Raw genomic sequence first — 12,690 nt, 5'->3', positions numbered from 1 at the left:
CAGTCCTTGAGGCACTATCGCTGTCTGCACCGGTCAGCTCAAAGCTCTCCTGAACCTCTGTGCTGGCTGCTCTCCTAGGTTTGACGGCAGCATTGGCATCGCCCCAGTGTGAACATTCACTCCCCCCCCCGCTATGTTTCCTTTTCTTGCTCTTCCAGAGATGACAGATGTGAAGCCAGGGCTGCGTTTGACTCAGCTCAGTACGTAACAAACCTGTGGCTCATGCTGCAGTGGAGCACCTCTCTTCAAAGCAATGTGCCAGCATCAACTAATTAATCCTCATTCCCCCGTGGGACTGAGGGGTGACTCAGTGCCTCGTGCTGTTACACCAAGCAGGAGAGGATCAAAGGCATTGGAGCTGGGGAAGCCCTGGGATAGTGCAGTGTCGCTCTGTGCCCGCACACTGGGCACCTGTAAAGGCTTGGTCTTGCGCACTTGTCTCCAGGGCTCCTTTTTAGCTATGCAGAGGGCTGAAAGCTCTGCTACGTTAGAGACAGGGCTGGAGCTGCCTTCACCTTGCTCTGCAGTGAGTGTTTTTACTACCCGGTGTTCCCTTTTGATCTTTTCTGTCCATTTGCTCCTTTGTTATAACCCAACTTGGCCATCCTGAGCAATTCTCCCTCCTTTTCTCACGTACAGGTCTCTACCTCCTCCCCGGCGTCCCTGCTTGGCTGTGCTGAGCAGTGGGCGTGTGCGTCCGGGTGAAAGGCAGGGGCAGAGAGGCTCAGGCACTGTGGGGATAGAGCTGCGGTGGTGGTGCACATCCCCCTCGGGCTTCATGACCCGCAGCGAGCTGCACACCAGGCTGTGCCAGCGCGGTGGCCCTGAAGAAATGCAAAGAGACCCCAACACCTGGCCTTGGGCTGCCCTGGCATCCATCGTACTGCTGCATGAGCTGCTCCCGGGGAAGGGAAGGGGAGTTGCTTGAGCACAGATGTTGCATAATACTGACCTAGTTTGAACACAAGTTTGCAGGCTGAGAAGTGTTTGCCCGGCCCGCGGGGAACAGAAAACCCCTCCGGGGCGAGGGCTGCTGCACCGCGTCCTCTGCTCTGTGTTATGAAGGAGATGAAACCTGAAGTGTGTGCTTTCTCCAAAACCTGGCTCTTCCCTCTTGCCCAGGTGGCACGTGGAGCATAACCTGCGCGAGTCCCCTCTGCGTGTGCATGAGCCATGGTTTGGCTGAGCTCAGCCACTGCATGGGACTAATACGTAGTGATGGTGTCCTATAAATTATATAGTCGGTATGTTCACCATCTGCTCTGCACTGAATGCTGAGTGTGATTGAGACCTTCCCCCCTTCCCAAAGCTTGACTCTCTTGCCAAGCTTGAAATGTGTGCAGATCTCCCGTAAGTGGTTCTGATTGAATCAGGTAAAGAGGGAATTTTTTAAGCAGGCTGCAATGTTCCCTACACCCAAAGTGAGAGCTGAAGCATAGGCCAGCATCCTATTACAAGGCTATGAGTAAAAAGGGAGTCTGATTTCATGCTAATTAGGTTCTAAAGGGAGCGAGTCTTGATTGCAGTGGTCATATCAAAGAATCAAAATAGTAATGCAAAAAGCAAAGGAAACCCCAGAGTGATTCATATGAGAAGGGGAAATAAAGACAGTCATGGAGGAAGAAGGAGTTTGAGGGGGACTGAATTGCTCTGCTGCCCAAAAGCAGAGGGGATTTGAATCAGATTATCCTCATTAGATGTCTCTTTAAAGCATCATCAAGCCAAATGAATGGTCCGGGGGAGAGCTTGCAGGCATGGTGGCTGTGATTATCACCAGGGATTTACAGTCCTAGTTATCTAGCTTAGAGACAAGATTATTAGGGGGTATAAAGCTGTATCTGCCCTCAGCCTCTAATGTGCATTTTTAGGTTGGGTGATGGGAGATGCTATGTTGCCGCACGGTCCCTCAGAAGCCTGCCTGCATCCTCTGGTGGGTCCAGCCCTCCACGGTGCTGTGGGTGCAGCATGGAAGGGGAAGGCAAGTGTGAGCCAGGGAGCTGTGCTGGCCTGGAGATGTTCCCTGGGGGTGGACGGGCAGCCTTCCCGGTGGACTGTGGCAGAGGGCAGGACCTCCCCTATGGGTGCTCTCACTGAGACGGGAAATGGGGGGGGGGGGGGGGATTGGACGGATCTTGGAGGGGGGATTATGTCCACCTGCCTCGGCAGCACCATTCACCCCCCACAGCATCTCCCTTCCTGTGGCAGCCTGTGCCGGTGCAACTCATCCTTCTTCCAGCCAGAGCCTTTAAGGCCCTGAAGGCTCAGAAGTCGGTGGGGCTGTTACAGGGGGAGCCACTGCGAGCTGTGGGGAGGACCATCCCTTTGAAAAGGAATTAATGGGCTTCACCCATGGGTCCCTTGGAGGACAGGGGGATGTGTGTGTGTGTGAGCACGGCACAGGGCTGCTGGCAGTCCCCCTCCACCTCCTCAGCTCTGCATCCGCAGCAGCCCCTCATCCTCCCCTTCCTCTCCTTCCCCAGCCAATGCATCGCTCCCCTGTTGCTTCTCTGGGCTTTGGCAGGATGGCCGAGGCATCGTGCCCAGATGCTGGCCAGGAGAGGAGGGGCATGGGCCAAATCTGCCTGTCAGCTCTCTCCTACATTGCATCCTTAATGTGGCCTTTGAAATTCATAACATTATTCTGCATTCAAGCCCGTGCAAATTAACTCACTCCAGCCTTTTTACACCAGGCCGGTACCTAAAGGTCTGTGAGAAGCCGGAGAACAGTGTGGAGGGACTGGTAAGCGCGGCAATGCCACCACAGACTAATGAAACGCTGTTGGCACAGAGGTGCTTCAGCTGGAGAGGAAGGAGAGGGGAGGCTGTCAGCCAAGCGGTGGTGACGAGCTCGCTGCTGGAGGCAGCCGGCCGGCCGCGGGGCCCGCTTTGGCTCAGCGGAAACGCGCTTCCTTGCTTCTCGTGCTGGATTGGGGCTGCACTCATGTCCAAACACGTGCCACTCGTTCCTCCTGCAGCGCTGCAGTCCCTCTCAATGCTGCGGGGCTGAAACCAGCTTGAGTTTGGCATCTGACGGGCCAAGCAGCCTACAGTCAAAATCCCTGTACTCCCTCGGCTCAGCCGCTCGCAGGGCATCGTCCGGCAGTGACAAATGGAAGAGTCGGAGCTCCCTGGGGGTGAGGGAGGCTGGCCTTGCACCTACCGCCCCTGCCCGTGCCCGGGGTCGTTGCAGGCTGCAGGGCAGCATCTTCCCTACTAGCAAGGAAAACCAGTCGGCCACAAAAGCCACCTCAGGGAGCCATTTCTGGAGCAGTGGTTAGTACTGGAAATTACGCAGGCTCCTGTACCCTTACTCCTGCTTAGGCTGTTGCAATCTGCAGGTGCCACAGGAGTTTTGGGGGGTTTTTTTGGTGCATTCTGTTCCCTGTTTGAGCTGTGCTTTAAGTTATCCAGGCATGCTGCTGGTTTTGAACATCTCCATTAGGATGGCTCGTGTGGCCAATATTGAGGAGCGTGACTGAGGAGCATGGCTGTGGAGCAGCTGTGCTGGGGCTGGGCTGCAGTCATGGGGGGCAGTGGGGTGTTATTTACGTACTGGGAAGGGAGTTGGTTGTATAGCAGGCAGCAAAGTAAATTGCAACAAATGAGTGCCTCAGATAAACGTAACTTCTTCTGTGTTGGAGTCGCTTGCAAGCACCTTCCTATTTTCTCAGGTTGCCTTCTTGTTCAAATGTATTCACCAAACCATTCCTGTGCATGAGCCGGTGCTGCAGCTCTCCTGCGAGCGGTTCATTATAACAAAGCACTATGCAAAATGCAATCAGGGCTGCTTAGTTTAGTTTTGACTTCCAGGCTGACCAAAGCGGTTTCCTGTCCCCTGCCGCTGGAGCAAGCTGCAAAGGGTGGGGGCGCAACAGGAGACAGCCCCTTGCCTTCAGCGGGCTTTGATTTTGGCTCTGGAGTCATCTCCTGGAGACCTCCGTGCCCCGAGAGCACAGCAGTGGGGCTCCCCACTGCGAGTGCCAGGGAGGTTTCTGCCCCGATGTACGCATGCCTGAACCAGCTGAACCCACCTGCTCGGAGGTTTGTAGTGTGGCAGCACATCGCCCTCAGCCATTGGTTTCTGTTTCGGTGCTGGAGGTGCTGCCAGGCGCTGCCAGGGCATGTGAACATTCCCTATAACAAGCCAGAGGCAAAGATGGGGGGGCACTTGGCCTCCCCCCAGCCACCCAAGGGGGACAGGGCGAGCTTCCACCCATCCTCAGGACGGGGATGGGGGCAGCATCCCTGCTGCAGGCAGAGCGGGCAGGGGGCTTTGCTCACTGTTTGCTCGCGGGGATGTCCAGGCAGAAGAGCTGGGCTCAGCTAAAGGCATGTCACTCATGACATGGGGGGGCTTGTGAGAGCCCGGGCAGTGCCCGGGGACCCAAGCCTTGCTAAGAGAGTCCCACCGCGCTCTGCAGAGCGGCAAGAGCAGCCAGTACACCGGCTGGATACACCCCTCGCTCTCCCCCGCTGCCTGCTCCTGGCAGGGGAGGTCAAGGGCTCAGCTCCCCCAGGGCTGGATCAGGGAAGGGGGGGAGTTCCCCCATGTCCTCCGTGCTGCTGTGTCCCTCTTGGGCTCTCTGGAGCCGGGAGGGGGAATGGGCAGAGGGAGCTTGAGCCCAGGCAGTGCCGACCCACAGCTCTGTAACCCTGGAGGGGTCTTCAAAGGGCAGCCCACTGTAGAAGCCTAATTTGGGTGCTCAGCATCACCCCTGGAGGGGTCCAAGTCCCCTTGCAGAGGGGGTCAAGCGCACCTGCTCATTTTTCTTTAGCCTCATGGAGAAGCACAGCTCCAGGGACATGTAAACAAGGAGGGGGGAGACAAACGACATTCAGCAGAGCTGGTGCCAGGGGGGCATTGCCCCACACCAAACACCCCGTGCAGGTGCCTGAGCAGTGCCACAAAAACTCCTGGTAAGAAGCAGAGCACCTACGGAGGGGTCTGGGGTTTAGGGTGATGGTGAATCTCCTGAAGCCTTCCGTTTCCCACGTTATTCCTAAAATCTTCCCAGATTTTGTCCCTAAACCTGGCTGGCTTTGAGAAGGCAGAGCAAAGCAGGGCTGGGCCATGCTGGGGCATTCTGGTTGATCCCGAGGAGGAGGTTTGTGCTGGAGCCCTGAGAAACCGGCTCCTGAGAGCCACAGTGGGACCTTTCAGGAGGGGATGCTTCCCACCAGCCAGCGCAGGGGTGTTGGGAAGGGGCACGGGCGTGAGGTGCCAAACGTGCTTTGGGGGTTGGCTCCAGCCAAAGCCTTCTAGCGGCACCGTCTGGATGCGGGGCAGATGTCGGGCTGTGCCCAGGCGTTCCCAGGTCATTGGGTGCATCCTGTCAGAGGTTTGTCCCAAGGTAACTGGGTCTGCTCGATAAACACCTCACGGCTTCTCTGATCGACAAGCCTTTGGGTTTCCGGTGCGCACGAGCACAAGGTGAACTTTCGGTGGATATTTTCTGCTACAGGCGGTTCTGCAAGCGTGTGCGTGAGTCACTTCACCCACCCCTGACACCAGAGGAACCGCTCACACGAGTCCAGTCACTCATGTGTGTACGAGTGCTCGCAGGATGCCACCGTCCCTCCATGCTCCCGGGTTACTGGCGCTGCCCTGTCCACCACGGGGATCCCAGCAGCCGACCTCGGCCAAAGCCAGCCCTCCCAGTGCGGGGCTGGAGCAAATATCACTGGAAATCGAGCTCTCCAACTCCAGGGTTAAGACATAATTTTTAAATAGCTCGTTTGATTTCTTTGCTGGTTTATTTGTTTAATAAAAGCACTTAGTTAGCCGGAGTCCCATGCTCCTGGGGCTTTCGTTTCTCTGCAGAGGAGATAAGAAAAGCGCATTTCCTTATCCAGTGAGTCATTTTTTCTGCTCTTTAATTATACATTTGTGCTATTATCAAGCGTATTCAGCTCTTAGATGCAAACACTTCAAGCTACTCATCAAGCTTCAACTTTTGCTGCTCCAAAAATGATCAACAGCCGTTATGAAGGGCAAGGGAGGCAAAGATGGGGGAGATGGAGAGGGGGACGGCTGATGCCCGGAGCCGGCTGGGTAGCCTGGGCTGCGCTGGTGAGCAGGCACACGTGCAAGTGCTGCTGGGGAAGTCAGCGGTGATTTTCTCCGTGAGTAAGTGTTATCATGTGTGAATTCAAACATCGTTTTCTTGGCCCAGGAGGAAGCAGACAGACCAGGAAGGGAGCGTGAAAGAGCTGTAGAAGGGGATAAAGAGGGCTTAGAAAATGGGAGGGAATAGGGTAAGATCAGTTGCGGCAATGAGGCTGCAACATCCTTCCACGTAACAGGACCTGGGAGCACTTTATTCGCAGAAGGACATCACGGCTGCCGTCCCCGGGGCTCCCCGCCAGGCATTCGCAGCTTCAAGTTTTCACTCCAGGTACCGGAACAGGAGCCATCAGCCCCGAGCTCTATTGTAAACCTTGCCCTCCACGTCAAAAGCAACATGTAGGTACCTCGGTTTGGGCTTTCCCTGGTGCATATATTTGACTGGAGGGGTCACAGAGTTAATCTGTAAGCAATATACGGCAGATGCCAGGACCCATTTCCCCCCCGCTACATTAAGCCAAGCAGGGAGGGGAGAGGGGAGGGAGAGGGGCAGGGTGACAGTGCTACAGCGGGACCCATGGGAATAGGAGCTGGGGGTCACCGAGAGACGACTGACGTGAGGGAAGCACAGTGGGGGATTTCGGGGGGGGGCAAGAGGAGGATGATGGAGGAGCATCCCCCTTTGGGAAAAGGAGACCAGCAGGTGGAAACACCCTGGGGTGAGAGGAACAGCAAAGCCTTTGGAGCAAGGAGCTGTTTCAGGGGCAGGTGTCCTGACAGAGCACTGGCTGTTTTGGGGGGGTCCTCCGCCTCCATGCATGGCTCCAGCCCCACCAGCCCACAAGGCAAGATGTTTTCTGCTCCCTCGTCCCTACCCTTACGCTTCTGTGAGCTGCCTGCCAGGGACAGCGAGCGCTCTGGGTGCCCTCTCCTCCCCGGGGCTCCCCACTGTGGAGCTCAGATGTGGCCTGGAGTGAGCCTGAGCTTTTCTCCTGACCCTTCAGCCCTCCCTGCTGTGGCTTTCTGACCCCCCGCAGGTGCTCCTGGTGCACCCTGCCGCTGGACGCATGCCCCTCCTGCTCCCATGCTTGCACCACAGCCCCGCTCCTCGCCCGAGGCGCATGAGAGGCAGGGAGCCGGGTGAGGTGGGATACGGAGAGATGTCCTCCCCCAGCAGGTACCCACGCAGGGGAGAGCGCAGCCTGTTCAGCGCAAGCATCAAGGTGGAGGGTGCCGAGCTGGCCATGCCGCTCATGTCTTCGGAGCTCAGGGCTGTGCCGAGAGAGGGAAGTGCTTGGCGTGCCCCCGCTCGCTCGGGGAGTTTTACTTTGACTAAGACGGAGGGGGAATAACTGAGTCACAGGCGCAGGAATGGCAGCCGGGCTCTCGCAGCTCCTCGGAGGAGCCCGCAGCCCCCTGGGCTTGGCACGGCCATCCCCGCTGGCACAGCACAGCTGGGCAGGGCGCTCCCCGGCAGCCAGGCACATGTGCACGTGTGCGAGGGGCGAGGGAGCGAGCGGCTGGGCACACCGGCTGGAAAGGGAAGTGAAATTGCGGCAGGCGTGGAACCGGCGGGCAGCAACCGGTTTTCGTCGGGACTTTCACTCACCTGGAGCCCCACGGTGCCCAGTGGGGAGGGCCAAGACGGTGCCGGGGCCGCTTCGACGCTGCCCTGGTGCAAGCCACCCTCCAGGGATGCTGCCGGTATGGAGGGAGATGTGGCCGGGGTGCTGGGAGGGCCCCACTGTAGGGCAGCTCCTGTCCTGTGCAGCATAGGGTACTGGAGAGCTGTGCTTGGGCTGCGACCCAGCATGAGGAGCTGGTGCCTGCGTTCCACCCAGGGCTTCAGGGCGTGGGGTGCAGAGGCTGTGGGCTCAGCTTGCCCAGAAGCCATCGGAGAGGGGCAGGCACATCCAGGGACCAAGTCCTCTGGCCCGCCTCAGGGGAGCTCGGTTGCCCAGTGGGGACGCCTGGTACTCTGTCACCTCAAGCCAGAGGGTCCTTTTTGCTTTTCTCCTCCTCCCCTCCCAGTCTTGGTCCAGGACAGCGAGTGGCAGAGACCTCACTAGAAAGAGCCTGGAGGCCGTAGCTGCTGCAAGGATGGGACTCCAGCAGTAAAGCCCCATTAGGGCTCTCCTGGCCAGGGCAGGTCTCCTGTGCTGCTTCCTTCAGCCGAGAGCAAGCCAGCAACTGTGGCTGGTCCCTTTCTTTCCTATGGGGTGAAGAAAAAGGGGACATGACTTTTGTTTGGTACCTTTTGTTTGGTAAGGATGGAGAAGAGCCACCTACAGCACTGAAATCCATCACTTAGCCACTTCAGATCTCAAGCATCGGGCTTTGACGTGTGGGTACCGGTGGCAGGACGTTTCTCCTGCTCCTGATCAAGAACACCTAAGACCATTAAGGGTTTATTTAGTCCGTTCCAAGGGTATGGGGACCAGACTTGCTTGATGTGACCTACTTTGCCCATGCCCTGGGCAGTTACTGAGCAGAGCCAGATCTGAACCCTGGAGAACGAGACAAGGTGCCGAGGGCCTGGGAGGGTCCTTGCCACGGGTCTAGGTCTGGGATGGAGAGGATGGAGAGAGCAAGGTGATGGAGAGCACCATCATTATTAGGGATGGAGAACAGACACCAGTTGGCCTGCCTGCACAGCAATCACTAACAGGCCATGTCCTGGGGGCAGCGGGAGCTTTTAAAAGGGGAAACCTCGGTGCCTCTGCACTCTTTTCTCCTCTGCATTTTCCATCCAAGCTGAATCCATGACCCTAGGATGGGGTCTTGTAAAGATCTGGGCACAGGAAAGCCTCCTGTAGGCACTAGAGGATGCTGACGGGGCTTTTCACCGACGACGAGCGAGGGAGGGTGCGGGCTAGGGAACATGCCCGGGCTGGGGGCGATGTACAGGGGGGCTGGGGAAGGGTGAGGGTCGAGGAGGTGACACTGTCAGGCTGGGGCACTGTGCCGCTGGGCACGGGGTGCTGCGTGGCTGGGGCACGCCAGGGGCTGCAGGGATTTTGGAAGCATATTTTGGAGGAGAGGGGTAGTTTGAGGGCGCGTTGCACGGGCAGGCAGGGGTAGGGCTTGGGCGCTCGCTCTCCTCCTCCCCGGTGAAGATCCGCCCCAGGGCAAGCGCAGCAATCGCGAGCCCCAAGGGAGACGACGCAGCTTGACAGACTGTATCTCCCTCTGCCACGGGCCCCAGGGCACTGCAATTTCACACTCGGGCGGCCCCTTCGCTGCTGCGCCATGTGGGAGCTGGGCTCTCACTCCCAGTCTGCCATGTCCTCGTCAGGAAAAGCCACCGCATCCTCCTCCTGCCTCTCCTCCGAGTGCTTCGACCTCCTGACCAGGTCCTGCGTCAAGTGCTCCGACTTGTTCAAGGACAACACAAGTAAGGGGACGAGGGCAGTCAGGGACCGAGCTCCCCGGGGCTGGGTGATGGTGGGCCAAGGGGGCTGGGGGCAGCCCAGGGGTGGGCAGGTGGAGGTGACCTTCTCCTGCAGATGGTGATGGAGGTGGCGATGGAGGATGGAGCACTGCCTTCACCTGGAGGAGGGGGAGGAGGGAGGAATAGGGCAGCCAGTTCCAGTGAGGGGAACGCGGTGCAGGGAGAAGAGGGATGATCCAGCCCAGCGCGGGGGTCACAGTCTGCCCCAGGGAAGACCATGGGAAGAGCGGGACGGCCTCATCTCCCACCAGCCAGGAACGGCAGTGGGTGGGACGAGGGTACCATCAGGCAGAGGGGGATGGTTCGTTGCGGGTGGTGGGTGGGTAGCGGTGAAGAGCCACTCTCCTTCCCCGCCACCGCAGCCCCGAGGCCGGCCGGCCGGGTGGGTAACACTGCTGCCCTCCTTCCCTCACCTCAGCTCTCCCCCTCCTGACACTGCCGGCGTCTCGCCCCACAGCAGAGCCCGCCCGCACAGCGCCCACCTCCGCCCTGGCCCCCACCCTCCCCTCGGTGGACCTGCCCAGCACCCTCCTGATCTTTGGGGTCCCAGCAGTGGTGGTGCTCATCCTGGCTGCGGCTGCCCTCTGGGGCTTCCTGGCCTGCAAGGTGGGGAAGCGGAGGAGGAAGAGGAAGGCGGCAGACGAGGAGGCCAAAGGTAGGGGACCTCTTGCTCTCCCTGTCACAGCACCCTAAGGACCCCTGGGCAGATAGGATCACTTGCCGCTGGCTCCCCTGAGGCATATCCCTGTTGAGGCCGGCTCTTCCACCTCGATACGGGCTCCACATGCACCCTGGAGCATTTTGGGGCAGCTGAGCTGCCCCCTGAGTGATGGTGTCCCATGTCCCCCTGCATCTGAAGGCCAGCACGACCCTGCTGAACCATCCCTCCCTTTGCCAGGTCTCCCTGTGCCTTTGCTTGCTTAGAGCACCTGCTGGCACCGTCCCCTCTCCATGGGGGACATGTACAGAGCACTGGTGAGGAGCCTCTCCCTCTCTCCCAGTAGCCAGAGGGCCATGGATGGAGCAGGGGCTGCGGCTGCAGCGGTGGACATCTGGGGACGGCTCCGGAGGGAGCCTCTCTCCGTGGCGCTGCCAATGGGGGTCCCATGTTGACTGCCCAGCTTGCCGTTCCCGCTTGGGATGCCCAGCACCCTCCAACGCACTCCCCAAAGACGCCAGCAGTGTCAGGTCCAGCGCCATCGGCAGGACGCTGGAGCACCACACGGAGTCGTCACCAAAGGCATCAAAAATAGGGCTGGGGGACAAGGGATGGGCCTGAGCCTTTCCTGGTGGGGTATTTCCAGGGGGGTGAGGCCATGGTGCCCCGTGATGGCCCATCTTGTTGAAGGCATCAGCTGGGGGCCAGGCAGCTATTTACTTTCCCAGGGACCCCCACCCTGGTGCTGACTCAACCCTGGCCACTATTCTTGGAAACGGTCTCGCCTGGCTTCACCCCTCCCCATCCCCGGGACTGGGCGCCCTCGGGGGGGTGGTGGGACCGGGGACAGCCCCTCATGGGGGTCCCAGGGAGCCATACCCCCGGCTGCCCCAGGGTATACTGGCACCCGCCACCGCCCAAGTAGGCGCCCTCGGGGGGCGGTGGGACCGAGGGCAGCCGGTCCTCGCACCCTGGCTTGCCTGCCTGCCACCGGTGGTGCCGGCCGGGTGACTCAGACCGGGGGGCACATTACCTGGGGCCTTTCCGCTAAACCAAGTGCAGCTGCAATAGCCCGTGACGCACATGCCTGGGAAAAATACTGAGAACGAAAAAGGAGGGAGAAATCCAGTGGCAAGAGAGTTCTAGCCATGATGGAGAGCATCAGAGGCACCCCTCGGCTACTCCCCTGCCACATGCCCTGGTCCCTGTCCCCCCTGTCCCACCGGGCTTCACCCTGGCAAGCCCACCGCTACGGCACTGGATGCGTGGAAAGTCGCAGGAGGCTTGGGGCCGGTGGCACACGCCTGTGTTCGAAGCGCGTAAACAAGTCTATTTTTAAGCGGGAGGCGGTCGGGGAGGGTGAGCCGCCAAGGGCCGGGCTGCTCTGCCGCCGGCAGGGTTTAGTGAGAGGGCTCGAAGTGCAAGTGCAAGTTTCTGCCTTTCCCTATTGTTTTTTAGGAGGGAAAAAACCCATCAGTTTTAAGCAGGAGGAGCTCTGCAGCAGGAGAGGCGCAGTGGGGACCTTGCAGGCTCCTCCTGCTCCAGCTCCATCTTTCCCCCCATGTGTCCCCAGGGATGGGACCCTCTCCCTGAGACCCACCTGGCCCCACTTTGTGAGCCCTGTAACCCCCTTTTCTTGCCCCCTCCCAGCAAACATGGACGCTGCCAGCCCGCTGCCCAGCCCGGGCTGCCAGGACCCTGCTGTGCCAGAGGGAGATGCCGGCCTGGCCCTGGCTCCATGCCTGCATCTCAACGGAGGCCTGAACATGGTGGGGCCACCCAGGAAAGCCGGGGCAAAGCGGAGGCCGTGCTGCCAGGGCGATGCCGATGGCGACATCATCCTGCTCTCCGCTGTGTACCCCCAGCACGAGGAGTGCAACCACAGCTTCCCGCTGCCCGCCACCGAGCTGGGGGCCACGGCCCTGGTCACCACCAAAACCACCCAGAACTGTGCCGGAGAGGAGAGAGCCTGAGGGCAGGGAGAACGGGGCTGGAGCGCTCCGGCTGCTCCCTGCGGACGCCCAGAGCCTGTCCCTGGGGCAGGCAAAGCCTTGCACAGATGTGAGCTGTCTGAGGACCAGGTTTTGCCTCGAGCAAGATCAGCCTTCTAAGATGACTGCCCTCTTCCACTTTCCTGTTTGTGCCAAGTCCCAAGTTATGCCTGTAAGCGCTGGAGGAAGCCAAAGTGGATCACGCCGAGTTACGCCGAACTGCCAACAGCTGCCATGGCCGTACCATTGGGAGGAGGCAGAGGAGACACAGCCGGCAAGGACAGAGCATGGCAGGGGCTGCTGTGCCATTTGCAAGGCTGCCGTTGTGCCAGGATGGGTCTGCTGTTGGATGGGCGATTCCTGGGAACATGGGGCTGGAATAGCAGAAAAAGGGGGGGAAGCAAGATGGAGAGGGAAGCAGGGAGTTACATTAGGACCAAGTCCCACACCGCTGCCATTAGCTCGATTTTTGCTACTGACCTCAATACAAGGAGGCTTGGGGCCATATGGAGCAAGGCACATCCAG

At 59.4% G+C, this 12,690-nt stretch overlaps 1 protein-coding gene across 1 annotated transcript; it reads left to right on the top strand.

The window, feature by feature from the left end:
* Nucleotides 1–9,313: 9,313 nt before the first annotated feature.
* Nucleotides 9,314–12,146, top strand: TNFRSF13C (TNF receptor superfamily member 13C). Its single transcript, XM_050915599.1, has 3 exons — nucleotides 9,314–9,458; nucleotides 9,973–10,170; nucleotides 11,824–12,146. Exons 1-3 carry the CDS (start codon nucleotides 9,314–9,316, stop codon nucleotides 12,144–12,146), a joined length of 666 nt encoding a protein of 221 aa, XP_050771556.1.
* The last annotated feature ends 544 nt before the right edge of the window (nucleotides 12,147–12,690 follow it).

This window comes from Gymnogyps californianus, chromosome 1 (assembly GCF_018139145.2).
Source record: "Gymnogyps californianus isolate 813 chromosome 1, ASM1813914v2, whole genome shotgun sequence".
Classification (NCBI taxonomy): Eukaryota; Metazoa; Chordata; class Aves; order Accipitriformes; family Cathartidae; genus Gymnogyps; species Gymnogyps californianus.
The sequence above is the reverse complement of the archived record's forward strand: the minus strand, read 5'-3'. Positions and strand labels throughout refer to the sequence as shown.

Bases quoted from the DNA above. Each gene is read 5' to 3' on its own strand.
- TNFRSF13C (XM_050915599.1), top strand. From the start codon at position 9,314: ATGTGGGAGCTGGGCTCTCACTCCCAGTCTGCCATGTCCTCGTCAGGA. The intron at 9,459-9,972 runs GTAAGGGGACGA...CTCGCCCCACAG, and splicing joins CTTGTTCAAGGACAACACAA to CAGAGCCCGCCCGCACAGCG. The intron at 10,171-11,823 runs GTAGGGGACCTC...GCCCCCTCCCAG, and splicing joins GGCAGACGAGGAGGCCAAAG to CAAACATGGACGCTGCCAGC.